Source organism: Mchenga conophoros, linkage group LG16 (genome assembly GCF_057382185.1).
Source record: "Mchenga conophoros isolate Kocher_MC1m ecotype Shallow Benthic linkage group LG16, M_conophoros_male_GT1.1, whole genome shotgun sequence".
NCBI classification, from domain to species: Eukaryota; Metazoa; Chordata; class Actinopteri; order Cichliformes; family Cichlidae; genus Mchenga; species Mchenga conophoros.
The window spans coordinates 11493229-11514340 of NC_140541.1; the positions used below are offsets into that span (position 1 = coordinate 11493229).

Below are 21112 nucleotides of genomic sequence, written 5' to 3' on the forward strand. Positions count from 1 at the left end.
TGTGTGACTGAAATGTGACCTGACACTGAGACAAAGACGGGACCAAGGTTAGGATGCGAAGGGGGAATGCTTTGCTTTGTTTTGCTTTGCCATGAGCAGGAGGAGAAGAGAGAACGGAGGGGAGACTGAAAGGTTCACATGAGAGTTTGGAGCTGCAGACTTTTTTGGGTCGCTGATGTCTGCTTTAAGAAAATTCTGTTTTATTGACTGGGTTTAGATTATGGTAGTACATTATATAGTTGGGAAGATGCCAAATGCTAAAGGGGAGAAAATGTTGGACGTTACTCATGTTACTATTAACAAACGCAGGCCACCGTAGAAGTCAATTAAATTTTATAGAGAAAGATAGTTACAACCAAAGTAATATATAGAAAAATAAAATAGTATAGGAAGTTGTTGACCTGTCCTTTATGGGCTGAACTGTCATGGCTTGCTGTACCGGAGGAGTTGGTGAAGATGATGGCTGAATAGGTGGCTGAGCTGATGATAAGGCTGATGAGTCGTCTACCAACTGAGCTATTGACTGGGCTATGGATTGTGAGGCTGAATGTGATGGAGGTGACGGCTGGGCAGCTGACTCAAAAAACACAGCCCCGGTATAAACAGTCACAAGGTCTGGCGAAACAGACAGAGTGTCTTTTCCACTCACCACAGCAACTCAGAAGTCTCGGGACCCGGCTGTGGCGATGGGCGTCGGCGGCGTGAACGTCGCTTCCTTCTCGGGGATAGCTCCGACCGGCCGGGTAATTCCACATCCGGCGGGCCGGGCCGCAGATTGCCCGGCGGGCAGTGCAAAACATTCACCACCGGGCTGGGTCGGGAAGCAGTAGCGGCTGGAGGTCGAAGGTGCAGTTCTTTCAGAAGGAAGTCCTGTGCAAGCGGGTGAAGAGAGTCCAGTAGCCAGGGGTGAGCAGAAATTAGCTGCTGTAGCCTGGCTTCTACAGCGCGGTGAAATTCCTCTCCCTCACGTTCAAGCCACAGGTTAACCAACCTCGAAACAGAGTCAATCACTTCCTCCCGAAACTCCTGGGAAGGTGCGGATAATGCTGGGTCCATGTTTGGTCGGCTCGTACTGTCACGGCTGGGGCAGCAGTCGTGTTGTGGAATGAAAGGAGGACCCAAAATGCAGGCAGCCGACTGATGATATGCAGTGTTGGGAAGGTTACTTTTAAAATGTATTCCATTACAGAATACAGAATACATGCCCCAAAATGTATTCTGTAACCTATTCCGTTACGTTACTCAATGACAGTAACGTATTCTGAATACTTTGGATTACTTAATATATTGTGGCGAGTTCAGACAAGGAGGAGACGGAGGTATCGTTTGGTCTTGCTTCCCGTGAGCTAGCCAGGGAGCACAGCCGTTTATTACATTTGCAGAAGAACACACTGCCACTAGCTAACTGCTCAGCGCGGCAACCACAACACACATAGGGCGCCCTCTGACCCCGGAAGGACACACCGTCGCAGCGAGAGGGCGTCACCCGTCACCATGGCAACATACACAAAACATAACTGTACAAGCAGAACCCCGAACAGCCCTGACCCGCTACAATATTATCATGCTTTTTACAACAACATGAATCTACTATTGCTGTGTGATTTATTACTATTACTGAAGGTCCGCGACTCCGAACTGTAGTAAAGGGACCTCTGACTAATGCTGGGCTCACACTGTGCGATTTTTGGCCCATTTTGAGCCGATTTTTGAGTCGTGCGATCGTTTTGGCGATCGGCCCGATTTTGGCCTTCATCGTGCGTCGTGCATCGTGTAGTATACGTGGGGTAACGAGAAGCGATTGACACCTCACGACCAGCTCCCGATCATCAATCGCTTGGTCGTGAGGGTGTCACCGCAGTTTGCCACACTGCGCATCCGCAAACACAAATGTCAGCGAAAAAGACGGCGTAGCACGGCAGTGCAGCGTGTGATCTGGACACAAGCGATGGAGGCACAACCTGTAGAACCATCCGAGCCCTTTCGATGTGGCCTCACAAAATTATCACGACCACAACAACCGTGAAAATAGTTGGATTGACACTGCTGCTCAATCACAGCTGCCTGACCAATGTTTTTTCATTAGCAATTTAGCGAAGTTGATGGTGGTGGTGTGTCTGTGTGAGTGAAAGACGGAGAGGGAGAGCGAGCGACAGAATTTCTGTTATAACCTTCATTTTTATGGACGCACAGTGTGAGCACTCAGGTCGCATCAGAGCATCGGGCCGTATAGTGTGAGACCCTGCATCGTGACCTATGAACTTCTAACCCCTGCGAGTCAATCGTACAGTTTGAGCAGGAGCTGAATAACGTGACTGAAAAAATCGCACAGTGTAAGCCCAGCATAATACGGCGGGGTCCCTGTCGGCTGGTAGCCGAAAAATAGCTCTACTTTGTTGTCTGGGTCAACTTTTCTTGCGACAGACAGACAGAGGCGTTGAAAGGCTGCTCCAACGGAACTTATTGTTTTCGGAGGAAAACACGAACACAGTGTACAGTCGAGTCTTAATACCTTACTTACAACTGGGCTCGTCAGGCACTCTTCTTGGCTGCAGTGGTTATTATTATATTTACATGCTTCCAGCTCCCGTTTTTGCTCGATGACTGCTCGTACCTTTCCACTCCCCTTTTTCTCCCTCCTAGCGCTCACAGACACATAACGTGTATGGCAGTCCATTCTCCCTGCAGCACGGACTACACTGAACATGATGCTACATTCTTTAGAGCTATGCTTGTAGCATTCTGCCTGTTAGCTTAGCACAACAACAACGAAAAGGCGCTCTCTCACCCAGGAAACACACAGTCGCAGAGAGAGAGAGCGTCGCCCTGTAACCATGGCAACCGTAACGCTGCCGCCTGGAACAAAAGAACGTAGCTGTCAAACAAAACCCAAACAGTCCTGACCCGCGACAAAATGAAACAGGAAAGTACTGCAGTGTAATCCATTTATTTCAACAAAGTAACTGTATTCTGAATACCACCTTTTTAAACGGTAACTGTAACGGAATACAGTTACTCATATTTTGTATTCTAAATACGTAACGGCGGTACATGTATTCCGTTACTCCCCAACACTGATGATATGAGTGAGAGTTTATTTACAGGTGACAGTGGCAGGAACAGGCAACGAATCATGAGACATACTAACGGAAACCTAAACTGGGAAAACTAAAGAGCAACTAGAAATCCTCAGGGCACGGGGTGAAAAGCAGAGAGATGCAGACTGACGGAGGATACCAAAAACGCAGAGATACACAGATGAACGCAGACGAGCCGACAATGAACACAGACCGACACCCACTAAATATACACACACAAGGTAATCGGGTAATCACACACAGGAGGGAAGAACAGCTGAACCCAATACACATGAGGTCCGGAGGAGACAATCTGAACACAATGACAACAGACACAGACTTTCAGAACAAAACAGGAAATCTAGAACCTAAACCGGACACAAGGGGGGAGGACACAGAATAACTAGAACAGAAGGACATAATCATAAAACACAAAACGCTGGGCCAACGACCCAGCACCATGACAGAGGGGAGAAGAGACGGTGAGAAAGGGGGGAAGAAAGAAAGAAAAACAAACAAAACACCTGGATCACCTGTATGGAGAAAAAAAAACAGAAGAGAAAGCAAACAAAAAAAGAGCAGCATAATAAACACAGCACCATCACAATAAACTAGCTAGCAGTAGATAACAGTAGATACTGAAAATAAACGATATTGTGCAGCACGCAAGATCGACAGTGCACAATGTGCTTTGAGGCAGCAGCCAAGCAGCCATATACACAACCAAATACTCTGCACTCACCCAACGTGTAGACAGACACAAATAGACACTGCACAGACAGTCGCACTCCCCAATCATACTCTATATCCCGGGTCCAGGTACCCTCGCCCCCAGAGGGGCAAGCCGCACCTAGACCCAGGAGATGTAACCCTTCTCTCTGGGGTGGAGGCAAGCGGACCACCTCCTTATCTGCAGTAGCAGGGAGGCCCCGCATCCCAGACCCCAATCTGACGGCTAACAGAACCGGGGTGAGTGAAGACCCCAAACCTCCCTACGCCCGCTCATATGTAGTGTTGCTGTGTGCTGTTCTAAAGTGCATTTAAAACACAGGAGAGCATGGTTCCTGCTTCCTCTCAGAGAGCAGCCCGGCTCCTCCCGAAAACCCTTAGTGTCTATGTGCATTTAAAAAGGCTCCAGTCTTAAAGGGCTGTGCTTGTAACACTCTGCCTTCATATTAAATAATTTTTCATATAATATTTTTTTACAACTATTTCTTCACATCAATATGCGGGCCGCAAGTAGAGGTGACGTGGGCCGCAAATGGCCCGCGGGCCGCGAGTTTGAGACCCCTGCAGTATACAGTGTACCAAAATGCTGTTTCACTCTAAGCCGCATGGTGCATTTATAAATATATAAAGGATATATCTCCAAGAGATATAAAATTAGGAATTATAAATGAATAACATGCTAAGTTTCAGTAAGACCTTAGTAGTGGTTTCCAGTATGATCCGCTGTTTTTGTTTACAGTTCCTGTTCAAACAGTGTTCTGCCACACAAAGGATGTCCTACAGTTGCCTCCATCCTGTAGACTGCTGCCATCTGTGGCCACAGTTGGTTGTCATGTCTGGAAGCTAACTTCACTACAAGCCACTGGAATCAACAATTTGTGCGATGGGCATGTCTGTGTCCTCTTACGAAGAATTGAACCTCTGCAAACTGTGGGGGAAACAGCTTGTTAAAGTTGTTTGCTCATTGCAGAGTGTGGATGAAACCTGATGTTAATTGAGGTCACCATAACAAGACAATAATCTAACTATAATGAGCAATATTAATACCAGGTTAATGACAAAACTATTTACCAATTGTGTGTGAGACAGTGAGTATAAAAAAAAGTTGTGTTGCGTTAACAGGTTTGGTTGAGAGAAAGAGGAGGCTCCTCATCTTGAAAACTGAAAGAGCTTGGTGAGAAGGTGGAGATTAATCAGCTTTATAAGAAAAAGTTCTGATCAGAGAGCTGCCCCTGTCTGATGATGGAGATGCATTTGTCATCAATGATATTGCTGTTGTTGTTGACCTTGTTTTTTCCTTTATTGTTCCGGTTTCTGTCATTGTAGTTCTGTATATCAGAGTATTTGTGGCAGCTGTGTCTCAGGCTCGTGCCATGCGCTCTCATGTGACATCTGTCACACTGCAGCGCTCACTGAATCAAACAAACAAATCTGAGCTGAAAGCAGCCAGGACTCTTGGAATTCTTGTAGTTGTGTTTCTGGCATGCTTCTGTCCACTCTACTACTTTTCTCTTGTTGATGAAAATGCAATCAATGATCCAGCTGCATCTTTTGTGGTCATTATATTTTACTTTAACTCATGTCTAAATCCTTTGATCTATGCCTTCTTTTACCCCTGGTTTAGAAATGCTGTTAAGCTTATCATCACTCTGCAGATTTTCAAGTATAACATGAGTGAGGCCAACATACTATAAAAAGAGTATGAAACTTGCTCTACTAAGATATAAAATCAGTTGTGCAATGTTTTGCGCTGTCACCCCACAGCAAGAAAACCCCGGGGTCTTTCTGTGTTTAGTTTCTGGTTTCTGCAGCAACTACATGCATGAAATTAAAAATGGAAGTTAGCTGGTGAATGGTTGCCTGTCTCTATGTGTTGGCCATAAATAGACTGGCCACCTATCTGGACCCTGATTTGGATAAGCATAAGGAAAAGAATGCATTTTTACTGTATTACTGAAACTGACTTTGAATTATGGGTATATTTAGTGATAGATGATGTCAGTAATGATTAGTACAGATGTAAAAATGAAAAAAGATATGAACTGTGACTGCAGTATGTCCTTACCAGTAAATTATAAGTAAAATTAACTTTTGCACTTATGATGACTTCTTAAGTAAAAATTATGAATTTGGATGTGTTAAATGTTTCCTACTAAATCTCACTCCCACTCTTTTTCAGTATATTCAGATTTTGGCTCAAAGTAATAAAATATTCTTAACTTCAGTGGTTCATGTTTTCTCTTGTTATTATATAGTGTCATCATCTTGGTGTTTTATAAGCACCATATTATCCAGTTGGGGCTGCTGCAGGGGCCCAATTCACCCATTCGCTGTAATCTGCCCCTCATTTTTTTTTTAACACTTTATTTGTAGTGTTAAAAAAATCATTCTCCCACTGTTCTCGAATGTGTGTAATAGACAGGTTACACCTATTCATGATATTTGAGTAAATAAATGATATTCTGCCTTTTTTCATCTCATTGACCCTTAGTATGGAATCCAAACAGGGAGGAGCGGGTAATGTAGCAAAGTTAGAACCCTTTTTACATATAAAATCTCTAATTTGCAAGTATCGCAAAAAATTATTATTATTCAGATCAAATTTTCCAGATAGTTGTTCAAAGCTAGCAAACGTATCTGTTACTGTTTGCCATGCAGGACTCTGAATTAGGAAGCTTCACAAGCAATTTATTTACACAGTTCACCGAGCGTATACACAAATCTGCAGAAATAGTGCTATGTACAAAAGTGGGGTGATGGGGCTCCAGGGAAATCCAGGGAAACAGACTTTCGCTCTTCTTGCAACAATCCACACACATGATCAGGCTCTCTTTCTCCGACACTCACCACACGGGAAACGGGAAAACAGTCCTGGGAGTCTGTACACAGGGAAATGTTCGGTAGTTCAATGCTCAGAAACACGAAGGGAAAACTTAGCTGGCAACTTGATGACACTAACGCGAGTCAAACACAATGATCAAGTGAAGAACAGCAGTCATCGTCTGGCTTAAATGCTGGTTGCGTTAATAAGCCTCAGGTGCTTCCTCCTCCAAGGGGCGTGGGCCGAGGGCGTGAACCCCGGCGAGATACAGGAAGAGAGAGAAAGAGAGGAGGCGAGAGAGAGAGAGAGAGAGAGAGAAACAGCTGATGAGCGCCCTGCTGATCCCCCAGGCTGTGACAGTATCAATAATATACAAATCTTCAATGCTGTGAATGCCCCTGTCGTACCAAGTTTTGATAGTTTATCATTCCAGTCCTTTAGCCATAAAGGGATGGCATTAAGATTTGCCGCCCAATAATACGTGTGCAAGTTTGGCAGTGAAAGCCCACCTATGTGTTGGTCTTTCCATAAATTCTTTTCCTGTGTGAGGTGATTTATTATTCCATAAACAAGAAGAAAACATTCGATTTAATTACTTGAATAAAGTCTTGATGCATTCTCAATCATCCAGAAAAGTAAATCTCCAAAAGTTGATTCTGTTCATCTGGACGTAGCGTTTTGTGAGAGAAACGTTTCGTCACTCACCCAAGTGACTTCTTCAGCTGACTGCAGGTTTCCCCAATCTTATTAAGAGTACATTTGCATAATGACTGAAACCAGCCCACTGAAGGGACAATGGGCTGGGAGGTCAGTTCCTTCATCATAATTATGCAAATTCTCATGACCACTGATCAACAACCACTGACCAAAACCCACTGACCAAAGACCAAAAAAATCTAAATCTTGAGCCCATAAAAGAGGTCAAAATAACAGAACTCTACTCAAGGTTGACAAAAAACAATACTGATAACTCAAACAAGCTGACTGTTAGGTTTAATGTATGTATTGTAGGTTGCCATTTAGAAAGCTAGAATGCTTCTGTTTGCTATCTCGGTAACCTAAGCATATGACTACGTACATGACTTTGATAAGGGGAACAAGCAGCCTTGAGAAGAACAGATTCTACCAACAACAATCTGGGAGAGCTGCACTCCCATCATATAACCACACACAATGTATAATCACGCTTGCACAGCACAATCACACTTTGTATCTAGTTATAGTAATTTCTCATAGGTAATACAGCAACAAGCTTTATGAATATTCATGTGTATAACCAATAAAAACAACCTGCAGGGGGAAAGCAAGTTGAAGTGGGTTGGAGACAGCTGCTTCCCCCTCGCGAGTGAAAACTTGAGCTCTGTGTGACCTTGTTCCTGAGTGAGTTTCTGTTTTATCCAGCAGTATCAGGGGTAAAACTCTGACACTGACCTAACTAAACAAGATGAAGGGGAAACTTAAATAGTGGCTGATTAGCCCACAAAAACACAAAAAGGGGTAAAAACACACAAAGCCTAACTGAAACTAACATAACAAACTAATTCTAAACCAAAACCAGTTATTCACTGTCCTTTAAATTAATTCCTATATTTAAAGACAGACAAATGTGAATCCAGTGTTATGTATAAGCCTCTACACTGATATTGCCACTGTGTGGCTGAAACTGCAGCCATCACACTGACAAAGAATATCCATGCCTCATCCCCATTAGAAAATTGAATGGACCACTTAAGAATATTGAGGAGGAGAGTAAAAACAACCATGGTCCAGAAGAGCTTGGTCGTTTTTACTCTCCTCCTCAATATTGAACCCTTAACAGACTCCATTAATTTTCAGTACACTCATAATGTCATGGTACAGAACCTGAATCATTGCTTTAAAACCTGGGCTGAAAGCAAAAAGCACTCAAAGTTTACCACAAATATTGGTGTTTAACCCGGTCAAAAGTTTTTTGTTGGTCTATAAAAATGAGACCAATATCTATGTCCAAAGAGCTAGAGATTCTCAAAATATCTTGAATTAAAGTGATATTATCACTTATTAGTCTGCTTGTTTGGTCTCCATGAATGACAGAAGCCATCATATCCCAAAGTTTAGTCCCCAAGGCTTTGGAAAGAATCTCACAGTCTGAACACAGAAAAGAGACTGGTTGCCAGTTTTTCAAATTGCATAGAGCTCCCTTCTTTGGTAGCAGAGTAATGACCACTCTTCTACAGCTCAGAGGCAGAAAGCCTCTATGCAGACTATTCGTGATAACCTCCAGCAAATCCTCATCCATCACCGACCAAAAAGATCTGTAAAATTCGGCAGGAAGACCATCTATGCCAGTGTGATGCCTGTTGTACTCCTTAGCATCTAACATCCTCTTCAACTTTTCTACCTTAGTGAACATAATGATGTCGGGCCAGGTAGGATCCAGAAGAGAAGGAAGTATTAGCACTGTGGTGCAAAGCTGAGCTGAGCTGTTCTGTAACCACTCTGAAGGGGGATAGATCTATAGTCAAGAAGAGCCAGATAGGAATCCCTGGCTTTTTTAACAGTTTGAACAGCCAGTACCAATACTCTTTGGAAACCTTGGACTGCTGGTGAGATGCTTCAATCTATATGATCCATGACCCATATGTAACTGCAAAAATGCCAAAGAGATGTCATGAAAACTGAGGGCCATTATCTTCCAAATGACTTCCAAAATACCATGGTTTGCAAAAATAGACCTTAGATGTACAATGGCATTTAAACACAATATATAATCATATATAATGTAATGTGTAAAGACTTATATCAAATGATAAAAATAGATTTTACAGCGTCACACCAACAGTCACAGGACATGCTTTGACCTTTTTCCATTAAATGTAAATACCTGAATCAGTCACAAAATTATTGTCAACTGCCATAAATTATTCATAATTATCTGCCCATACTGACCATGGAACACCAGTATGATGAAACTTAAGACTATAGTTTATGAAAAGTTGAATGAGTTGTTATAAAAATTACAAATGGATAAATTCATGGAAGATGATATGCTTTATCTAAAACATGAGTAAAGATGATTTGGTAATGTGACTTTAAGTTTGTACAACAAATTAATTTATGTTCTGACTAAGCTATTGCAACCTTTGAAATAAGATCTCAAAGGATTATTTACACTCATGAAAACTTCTTTTTCCATATGACTATCCAGTTGCTGAGTTTGCAGGCAGTTTTTTTTTTTTTCTCGTATGTGCATCGAGACTTGGTGAGGGATGGTGAAGGAGCTCAGACCCTGGTTCAGCCCGGAGAATTGTGGAGTTAAAATGTATTCATGGTGAAATTTACGAATATCCTACGAATGGGTCTATATGGTTCTGTGCGGCCTACACACAGTTTAATGCTTATCCTATGCCCTGAATTGACGAGCTCCGGGACTGATTGGGCACTGCTCTTTTTTCACAACACTAGATTTGACCAAGGGATACTGGCAAATTAACTAGTCTCCAGAGTCTAAGGAAAAAATGACCTTCTACATCTTGTATGGCTTTTGCCAATTCATTTTCAGCTCTGCTTGTTCAGAGCCAGGCCACTTTCCACTTTCTCATGTACAGGGTGCTGCAACCGCACATGCATGTGCTGCTGCCTACTTGTATGACATTATCAAAGACAATGACACCTGGTCGGCGCATGTACAGATGATGGCCATGATGCAGGAGTCTCTGAGGCAAGCGGGGCTCTTGGCTGCCCCCAAAAAGTGTGCTTTGGACATACGGAGGTACAGTATTTGGTGTACCACTTGGGGATGGGCAGGTGCACCCTCAAACAGGAAAGACAGCGGCAATCGAATCCTGCCAGACCCCCAAAACCAAAAACAGAGGTGAGGCGGTTTTGGGGGGCTGGTCAGCTGCTATCACTTTATTTACTGACCAGCCCCCTTACCTACCTGTTTTGTCAGCAAAAGGATCAACTGTCAGGGTCCTGGGTCTGAGCGACCCAGGATCCCTGATCAGTTATGGACTAATATTATAATATATATTTTGTATTGCTGTCCCTCGTTATCCCTGCTTGTATGTGTGTGTGTGTATGTGTTTCTGCGGGCGCCTTCAGGCCTGGTGGGTGAGGCCTTGCTGGCGGACTGGCCACACCCGAGCTGGTCTGTTTGTGAGTGTGAGCTTACCAAGTGAACTGAGGGTACTAACTACTGCCTCTATTTTCCCAGGAAGGATTGCTGGATGAGAGGGCAGCAGACACAGAGTGCACTGGCACTAGGGAGCAGGCACATGGGCACAAACACTGGGAGAAGACACGGAGTGGAAGTCGGGAGCACACGGGGATGTATTATTGTTGTGTATCAGTTCCATCACTGTAAATAAACGCACTGCTTGTACATAGAGCACCGCGCCTGGGTCCTCCTTCTCCACACCCCCCACAGTTTGCCATGCCGAACCGTGACATCAACTGTGTACAGCAAGAAGTTGTCTGAGCGAAAGAGTGCTTGGCGATCCAGGGGGTGACCAACATTCAAGTTCAAGATAGAGAGAGAGTTACCTCCTATTAGTATTGTTACCTCCTATTAGTTAGAAGGGACAGTGTGTTTGAGTGTGTATGCATATGGGTGTTTGTGTCCATAGGCTGGTGGATACTGATGTCTCTGTACCAGATGGCCTTTCAAACCTCTGCTCAGACCATTCCAGTGCATTAATAATGTCACTGCCTTAATTGCATTGGTATCCAGCTCTGCAATTGTTCAAGTTCAAGGTGATCAGTGGGTGTGTGTGTGTGTGTGGCACGGTGTGATTTATGGCTGAGCTGCAGGGGAGGTGTGGAGGTTTCAGCGGAAGTGCCAGGTCATGCTGCCTATTATCAATTAAACACATCTCCCTTAATTTGTCTCAATATTACTCTAGGAAAGTCTACCTGACTAGGTAGAGTTAAACTGAGTGTATGGAGTCCTGTGGGGGGTTCTGCCATAACCATCTTGTTACACTAGTATGTAAGTAATCAAAAGACCTCATCATCATCAACCCACTGTCATGGTCCTGGGTCGTTGACCCAGCGTTTTGTGTTTTGTGATCATTTTCCTCTGTTCTAGTTCTTCGGTGCCCTCCCCCCTTGTGTCCGGTTCAGGTTCTAGATTTCCTGTTTTGTTCTGAAGGTCTGTGTCTGTTGTCATTGTGTTCAGCTTGTCTCCTCCGGTCCTCATGTGTATTGGGTTCAGCTGTTCTTCCCTCCTGTGTGTGATTACCCGATTACCTTGTGTGTGTATATTTAGTGGGTGTCAGTCTGTGTTCATTGTCGGCTCGTCTGCGTTCTATGGTGTTCCGTTCCTGTCTCTGCCCCACACCCCTTTTGTATGCTCTCAGGTTTGTCATTTAGTTCTGCCAGTTTAGGTTTCTTCAGTTGTTTTCTCATGCTTCATTGTCTGTTCTGCCACTGTCACCTGTAAATAAACCCTCACTCATATCATCAGTCGGCTGCCTGCATTTTGGGTCCTCCTTTCCTCCAACACCACACGGCTCACCCCGCCAGCCGTGACAGTACAAGCCGACCAAACATGGACCCAGCAGCATCCGCACCTTCCCAGGAGTTTCGGGAGGAAGTAATCGACTCCGTTTCAAGGTTGGTCAACCTGTGGCTCGAACGTGGAGAGGGAGAGGAGTTTCACCGCGCTGTAGAAGCCAGGCTACAGTAGCTAATTTCTTCTCACTCCTGGCTACTGGACTCTCTTCACCCACTCGCACAAGACTTCATTCTTAACGAGCTTCACCTCCAGCCGCTACCGCTTCCCAACCCAGCCCGGCGGTGAAGGTTTTGCCCGGCCCGCCGGAGGTTTTGCCCGGCCCGCCGGAGCAGTCGGCAGGGAGGAAGTGACGATCACGCCGTCAGCGCGTCACCCCACAGCCGGATATTAGGACTTCAGAACTGCCGGCTGTGGTGAGTGAGAAGGACCCTTTTTTGGACTGTGGGACAGTTTATTCAGGGGCCTTGTTTTGTGCAGCAGATGACAAGGAGAACTGTTTGTTGCCTGTTCATTCTCCTGCTCAGCTGTCTTTACCCCAGTTAGCTTCCCAGCCAGAAGCTCAGTTAACTGCCCAGCCGTCACCTCCATCTCATTCAGCCTCACTACCCATAGCCCAGTTACAGTCACAGTCAGACTTATTAGACACCATGTTACAGTCCATAGCCCAGTCAATAGCTCAGTTGGTAGGAGACTCATCAGCCTTATTATCAGCTCAGCCATCGTCTTCACCAACTCCTCCTGTACAACAAGTTGAGTCAATCCAACCCGAAAAGAACTACACTGAACAAAAATATAAACGCAACACTTTTGTTTTTGCTCCCATTCCCCATGGGATGGACGTAGAGACCTAAAATCCATTCCAGATACACAATATAACCATCCCTCCCAAACAGTGGTCACAAATCAGTCCAAATGTGTAGTAGTAGGCACATCTGCTATATTGAGATAATCCATCCCACCTCACAGGTGTGCCACATCAGGATGCTGATCTGACATCATGAGTAGTGCACAGGTGTACCTCAGACTGCCCACAACAAAAGGCCACCCTGGAATGTGCAGTTTTTTGCGCTATTGGGGGTCTGGGGACCCAGAAGCGGTCAGTATCTGGTGTGACCACCATTTGCCTCATGCAGTGCAACACATCGTCGCTTGGAGTCTATCAGATTGTCAATTGTGGCCTGTGGAATGTTGGTCCACTCCACTTCAATGGCTGTGCGAGGTTGTTGGATATTCGTGGGAACTGGTACACGCTGTCGTATATGCCGGTCAAGCACATCCCGAACATGCTCAAAGGGTGACATGTCCGGTGAGTATGCTGGCCATGCAAGAACTGAGACATTCTCAGCTGCCATCTGCCCTGAACAATGTGAACCATGATTCATCCGTGAAGCGCACACCTCTCCAACGTGCCAGACGCCATCGAATGTGAGCATTTGCCCACACAAGTCTGTTACGGCGACGAGCTGGAGTCAGGTCAAGACCCCGATGAGGACGACGGGCATGCAGTTGAGCGTCCCTGAGACGGTTTCTGACAGTTTGTGCAGAAATTGTTTGGTTGTGCAAACCAATTGTTCCAGCAACTGTCTGGGTGGCTGGTCTCAGACGATCTTGGAGGTGAACCTGCTGGATGTGGAGGTCCTGGGCTGGTGTGGTTACACGAGGTCTGCGGTTGTGAGGCCGGTTGGATGTGCTGCCATATTCTCTGAAACGCCTGTGGAGACGGCTTATGGTTGAGAAATGAACATTCAATGCGCGGGCGACAGATCTGGTTGACATTCCTGCTGTCAGCATGCCAATTGCACGCTCCCTCATTGCTTGTGGCATCTGTGGCATTTTGCTGTGAGACAAAACTGCACATTCCAGGGTGGCCTTTTGTTGTGGGCAGTCTGAGGTACACCTGTGCACTACTCATGATGTCAGATCAGCATCCTGATGTGGCACACCTGTGAGGTGGGATGGATTATCTCAATATAGCAGATGTGCCCACTACCACACATTTGGACTGATTTGTGACCACTGTTTGGGAGGGATGGTTATACTGTGTATCTGGAATGAATTTTAGGTCTCTACGTCATCCCATGGGGAATGGGAGCAAAAACAAAAGTGTTGCGTTTATATTTTTGTTCAGTGTATTTTTCAACTGTTCATTCCAAGCAGAGAGACAAACCACCCAATATTGTAATCAGTCCTCAAAAGCTGGCCAGTTCAGAGACTGTGAGTGTGACTCTGGACCCCTGGAGGTTAAGAAGCCAGCTGAGGACTGCACCCGGCTGTCGCTGCCTGAGCTGAGTCAATGCTCTGTGCAGCTGCAGGCTGCTTTGTGTTTGCCAGAGGCCCGTGCGCCTGCTGGCTCTGATCCGTCCCTGCCAGAGGCCCCTGCGCCTGCTGGCTCTGATCCGTCCCTGCCAGAGGCCCGTGCGCCTACTGGCTCTGATCCGTTCCTGCCAGAGGCCTGTGTGCCTGCTGGTTCAGCCCTGCGTGTGCCAGGGGCCCCTGTGCCCGCTGGTTCAGTGACTATTTCCGCTGGGGGTTCTGGAGAGCCCGGCCAGCACTTTCCTGTCTCCGCTGGAGGGTCCGAGGGGCCCATTCAGCCGCCTGTCTCCGCTGGAGGGTCCGAGGGGCCCGTTCAGCCGCCTGTCTCGTCAGCTGGAGGGCCCGAGGAGCCCATCCAGCCTCCTGCCTCGTCAGCTGGAGGGCCCGAGGAGCCCGTCCAGCTGCCAGCTGCAGCCTCATCATCCTCGCCGGCTTCAGCTTCATCTTCGCCTGGTCCGGCATCTGCATCCTCAGCGTCGCCTGGTCCGGCTTCAGCATCCTCAGCGTCGCCTGGTCCGGCTTCAGCATCCTCAGCGTCGCCTGGTCCAGCCTCTGCTTCTGCCTCGCCTGGTCCGGCCTCTGCTTCTGCCTCGCCTGGTCCAGCATCTGCATCCTCAGCGTCGCCTGGTCCGGCCTCTGCTTCTGCCTCGCCTGGTCCGGCATCTGCATCCTCAGCGTCGCCCGGTCCGGCTTCAGCATCCTCAGCGTCGCCTGGTCCGGCCTCTGCTTCTGCCTCGCCTTGTCCGGCCTCTGCTTCTGCCTTGCCTGGTCCGGCCTCTGCTTCTGCAGGGGCCACGCAGCCTTTGGGTCCCGAACCGCCGCCTCGACATCGGCGGTCATCTGCCAGGCCGCTAGTTGGGCGTCATCGTCGATATGGACGACCTCCCAGACGCCGCCGCTGCCTTCCGCGTGGCCGGCCTCCAGACTTGTGTCACTGCCGCCGTTGCTGTCCGCACGGTCGGCCGCCTGAACTGTTTCCTTGTCGCCGCCATTGCTGTCCACACGGTCGGCCGCCTGAACGGTTTCCCCGTCGCCGCCGCTGTCGTGTGCACGGTCGGCCCCCTGAACTGTTTCCACTTCGCCACCGCTGCCTTCCGTGCAGTCTGCTTTTGGATCTGTGTCGCCAACGCGGCCGGCCTCAGACGATGAATCGTCCTGGACTTCTGAGTTGTCAGCCTCCGGGCCGGCCTCCTGAACTGTGTTTTGTTATTGAACTCCAGCATGTGTGTTTGTGTTTTGGACAATTCACTTGGTTCGCTGGAGCTTGTTTTTGTTCGGTGTTGGTCCCTCCGTCCTGGGCCCCCGCCGCCCGCCCTGGGTTGGTCGTTTGTTTTTGTTTTGGGCTGTCTGGAGCCAGCCCTTGGAGGGGGGGTACTGTCATGGTCCTGGGTCGTTGACCCAGCGTTTTGTGTTTTGTGATCATTTTCCTCTGTTCTAGTTCTTCGGTGCCCTCCCCCCTTGTGTCCGGTTCGGGTTCTAGATTTCCTGTTTTGTTCTGAAAGTCTGTGTCTGTTGTCATTGTGTTCAGCTTGTCTCCTCCGGTCCTCATGTGTATTGGGTTCAGCTGTTCTTCCCTCCTGTGTGTGATTATCCGATTACCTTGTATGTGTATATTTAGTGGGTGTCGGTCTGTGTTCATTGTCGGCTCGTCTGCGTTCTATGGTGTTCCGTTCCTGTCTCTGCCCCACACCCCTTTTGTATGCTCTCAGGTTTGTCATTTAGTTCTGCCAATTTAGGTTTCTTCAGTTGTTTTCTCATGCTTCGTTGTCTGTTCTGCCACTGTCACCTGTAAATAAACCCTCACTCATATCATCAGTCGGCTGCCTGCATTTTGGGTCCTCCTTTCCTCCAACACCACACGGCTCACCCCGCCAGCCGTGACACCCACAGCTTATTGTGATGGCATGGAAAAGCTCTGGGGAGTGTGAATTGCTCACTTATGCTGAGTCCCTCCTATATTAACCACCCTCGATGAGTAATATGGCTCTATTTAACTAATAGAGCCATATTACATATTACTTAATGTTCAGTCTCGAACAGTTCTTGACCAGCTCACCAAGTGCATCCAAATCACATGACCGATTGAGGAAAAAGGACCATCATCGTGTCTCTGTTTCAGCTTGCGCTAAAAGTGTGGACTTGAAACAGTGTGTCAGTCAAAAACAAAGGAAGTTGCAATCTCATCAAAAATCAGCGATACAGGTCACACAGAAAAAGACCACAAATACAGACACCTGCAGAAACACTGGCAATGACACTGCCAACCACAGGTGCCATAATACCCAATTAACTGGTATTTGTAATATAGACTAACACTACATTAGATCAGCTTAATATAATGAACTAACTAGAACTAACTAACAAACTTTATAAATTACAAATTTGTTCCATTTATTCCGCCCTAGTCCGTGGGTGAGAGAGTTCCTCCCAATGTATGGTTTTCATGCTGGTGTTGCTTCAGCCCCTGGCTCTTTCGAGCACTACACATCTGATGCAAACGTCAAAAGATTTAAGATTTATCAGAAATAAGTACAGTATCATAGCAAACAGACTGCATGAAAGTGCCAATGAAACCTTGTCTTGTCAAAAAACTAATAGCAGACTGATTGCATGTTGTTGGACTTGTTTTCCCATTTCATCATTGGACCCAATACAGTCATTTTTACCAGAAAAGTTAAAGCAAATGGATATGAAGAAATAGTTGGTTAACAAAGTTGCTGTTCTAGCCCTGTACCATCAGCATCTGTGGTAAATACACTTAAAAAAAAAAAAGAGAATTACCTCCGATTAGTATTATTAAAAAAGAATATGGTTTGAAGCTGATTAATAATTGTGACCCTTGTGTATTAAGAAGATATTAAACCATGACAACTTCTGTAGTGACAAGCTGTAGGACTGGTTTTAATAGTTCAAATAAAGAAGACATTAATACGCTTTGCGTGACATAGTGAGTCTGACAAAGTGGAAGTGCCGATTGTGCGCAAAGAAATAGGAGGGACAGTGTGTTTGTGTGCGCGTGTGTGTACGTGAGTGAAGACGAGGGGATTGGAGTGGGGGTTGATAAATCCACCCTACGGCTCTGATCACAGAGCAGCAGGAGCTGGACATGCCTAATGGAGATACAGAAAGTGCCCGTGCTTTGTTTTCCACAATTTCTCAACAGCTCCTGCAGAAAGCCGACACTTCATTGGTCGAAAGCCGTGCTGCTGAACATTGTGTTCTCCTGTATCTCTCTGCTCACTGCTGCTCTAAACCTTCTCGTCATCATTTCAGTCTCCCACTTCAGGCACAGATGATTTTTTTTATTGACAATAATGAAATGCAACTGATAAATATCTCTGTTTTTAATTTTTACTTTCGTTTTGTTAGATAAATAAATATCTTTGTCTCAGTTATCACTGTTAAGTTGAATAGGCTTCTTCATGTCTTAATAATGAAACATTTTCACTAAGATGGTTTTAACATGATTGACAAAACATTTTCAGTGCAGCTGTCAGCAGTCTTATTTTCATCCTAATCTTACACTTCAGACACTTCAAACTGAAATTGCTTAGTGATGAGTGGAATCAATTTTGCATGTTCTTGGTGTATTTTTATCACAACTGAAATATTTTATTTGCCTCGATTGAATCATGCCTTATTAATAGGACTTTTTCACTGATGGAATTTTTACTGAAGACCTTTTGAAATGATGAATTACTTTTTTTTTTCTCTTTGTAGGAAACTTCACACACCAAGTAACATCGTCCTCCTCTCTCTGGCTGTCTCAGACTTTCTTGTGGGTCTTCTGTTGATGCCAGCAGAAATATTAAGAAGCACGACCTGCTGGGTACTTGGTGATCTTATGTGTTCTGTTTATTGGTATCTGACCGGCAACATTATCTGTGCTTCAATAGGGAACATAGTTCTAATATCAGTTGATCGTTATGTGGCTATTTGTGACCCCTTGCATTACCGCACCAGAATTACTGTGAAACGAACCAAACTCAGTGTGTGCTTATGTTGGTTTTATGCTATTTTCTACTGGAGTCTTTATATAAAGAATATCCTGATTGAACCGGGCAGGTATAATTCCTGCTACGGAGAGTGTATGTTTGTCAGCAGTGATATTGCAGGGATTATTGACCTTTTTTTATCTTTTATTGTTCCGGTTTCTGTCATCATAGTTCTTTATATGAGAGTATTTGTGGCGGCTGTGTCTCAAGCTCGTGCCATGCGCTCTCATGTTACATCTGTCACACTTCAGCATTCAAGCAATCAAGCAAAGAAATCTGAGCTGAAAGCAGCCAGGACTCTGGGGGTTCTTGTAGTTGTGTTTCTGTCATGTTACTCTCCATTTTACTGCTATTATCTTGCTGAAGAAAATGTGGTCAATGATCCATCTGCATCTACTGTTATCATTATTTTTTACATTAACTCTTGTCTAAACCCTTTGATCTATGCCTTGTTTTACCCCTGGTTTAGAAATGCTGTTAAACTTATTGTCACTCTGCAGGTCTTCAAGCATAACTCCTGTGAGGCCAACATACTATAAAAGACTCTGAACTCTTCTCCAACTAATTTTTGTCATTATTTTCAGCTGTTAGATTTTTTTGGTTTGTAAGCACCATTTTATGTCAGTCATATATAGGGATGGGTACCGGTGTCCGGTGCCATGATGGCACCGGTTCTGACATAAACGGTAGTAACCAGACCGAAAAGCAGCGCACATTTCGGTGCTTTATTTCGGTGCTTTTTTTTCCTGAGCTGTGATACACTTTAGATTCTAGCCAATCATTTTACGTTTCCGAGGATAGTAGGCGGGGCCAGGTACGTACGTTCTTTTAGAGCAGAGCTACAGATTAAAAATGTCCAAGGCGAAGCGGTTAAAAGTCTGGCTGTACTTCATAGCAAAATATGCAAACTTATCAGCCTGCAACAAGTGCTTTAAGCTGATACTGTGATACTGTCAAAGGAGGTAACACCTGAAATCCGATGAAACACCTGGCGACGCATAGCGTTTTTTTTAAAAGCCGAGAAATGCGCCGTATTTGATAGCTTGCTGCGAGACCTCACACCGAGCACATCTACTGCGGGTGGGTTGCCTGTTATGCAACATCCCCCAAAAACATGAAGAGGAGAGTCCTGGCCCCTAGCCCTGCCAGTGTAGCAGAAATGATGACGGATGATGATGGCAGCAGCAGCCGTTCTTCTCTGCGTGAGTAGGCTAACCACGTTATTACATTAATGCATGTAAGGTGAACTAGCAAACATCATCATAGCTACATGCGGCTGTCTTCTTGTTTGATGGCAGATACTCTCTTCACCCTGGCTAAAAAGGCTAAAATGACCAAAGAAAAAGTGGAAAACAGTTAAACATGAGAGGTTTAGGACAGTTTGTGTTTTTTCCATTGTTTAAGCACTGCTTCCAGCCAAGAGTGATACCATATATGCCTCATAGCTGCAGAAAAGGCTAACATTGTTATATTTTTACAAAAAACAGCTGAACATGAGAGGTTTTTGGACCAATTTTGTGTTCTCCATTCTTTAAGCACCGGTTTGAGCACCGTTTGAGCACCGGCACCGTTTCAAAAGTACCGATTTGGCACCGGTATCGGATAAAACCTAAACGATACCCATCCCTAGTCATATATATATAGAAACTTAGCAAGCAGTTTGCTAACTGTAGCATGGGAGATGGGTGGTCTCGTAGGGTGTCTTGCATTGAAATCTGCTGCAATGACCCGGTTACTGCGTTCACCAGATATCAACACAATTTCGATCCGCTCCTCATGTGTTAACCTCTTCGACATGTCAATGGCTGTGAACAAAGAGACACTTGTAAATAACTCATGAAAGAATAAACTTACGTTGAAACCAAGCGCACCGTTGTTTTTCTTGTGACATTACCAATAAGTTTGATGTGTCACATGGCCCTCTTCCTATTGAAAAAACAAAAGTTGTATCCAAGATGGCCGACTTCTAAATGGCCACCATGGTCACCACCCATCTTAAGGAGTTTGCCCCCTCACATATACTAATGTGCCACAAACAGGACTTTAATATCACCAACCATTCCCATGTTATTACGGTGTACCGTATAAATGGCCCACCCTGTACATACATTCAGCAACCACTTTATCAGTTACACTTTACTCCAGTGCTCGCCACAATAATCCATATTTCTAATTAGCCTTTCTCATCAGCACCAATTCAATTTAATTCGATTTTATTTATATAGCGCCAAATCACAACATAGGCGCTTCATATTGTACAGTAGATCCTACAATAATAGATACTGAGAAAAACCCAACAATCATATGGCCCCCTATGAGCAAGCACTTGGGCGACAGTGGGAAGGAAAAACTCCCTTTTAACAGGAAGAAACCTCCAGCAGAACCAGGCTCAGGGAGGAGCAGTCATCTGCTGCGACCGCTTGGGGTGAGAGAAGGAAAACAGAATAAAAGACATGCTGTGGAACAGAGCCCAAGATTAATAGCAGGTACAATTCAATACAGAGAGGTCTATTAACACATAGTGAGTGAGAAAGGTGACTGGAAAGGAAAAACTCATCATGGTAATCCCCCAGCAGCCTACAGGGAGTGCAGAATTATTAGGCAAGTTGTATTTTTGAGAAATAATTTTATTATTGAACAACAACCATGTTCTCAATGAACCCAAAAAACTCATTAATAT

General features: G+C 45.4%; 1 protein-coding gene across 1 annotated transcript; it reads left to right on the forward strand.

The window, feature by feature from the left end:
* The first annotated feature begins 17550 nt into the window (after positions 1-17550).
* Positions 17551-19248, forward strand: LOC146556346 (trace amine-associated receptor 13c-like). Its single transcript, XM_085250337.1, has 2 exons — positions 17551-17723; positions 18158-19248. Exons 1-2 carry the CDS (start codon positions 17551-17553, stop codon positions 18969-18971), a joined length of 987 nt encoding a protein of 328 aa, XP_085106463.1. The 3' UTR covers positions 18972-19248.
* The last annotated feature ends 1864 nt before the right edge of the window (positions 19249-21112 follow it).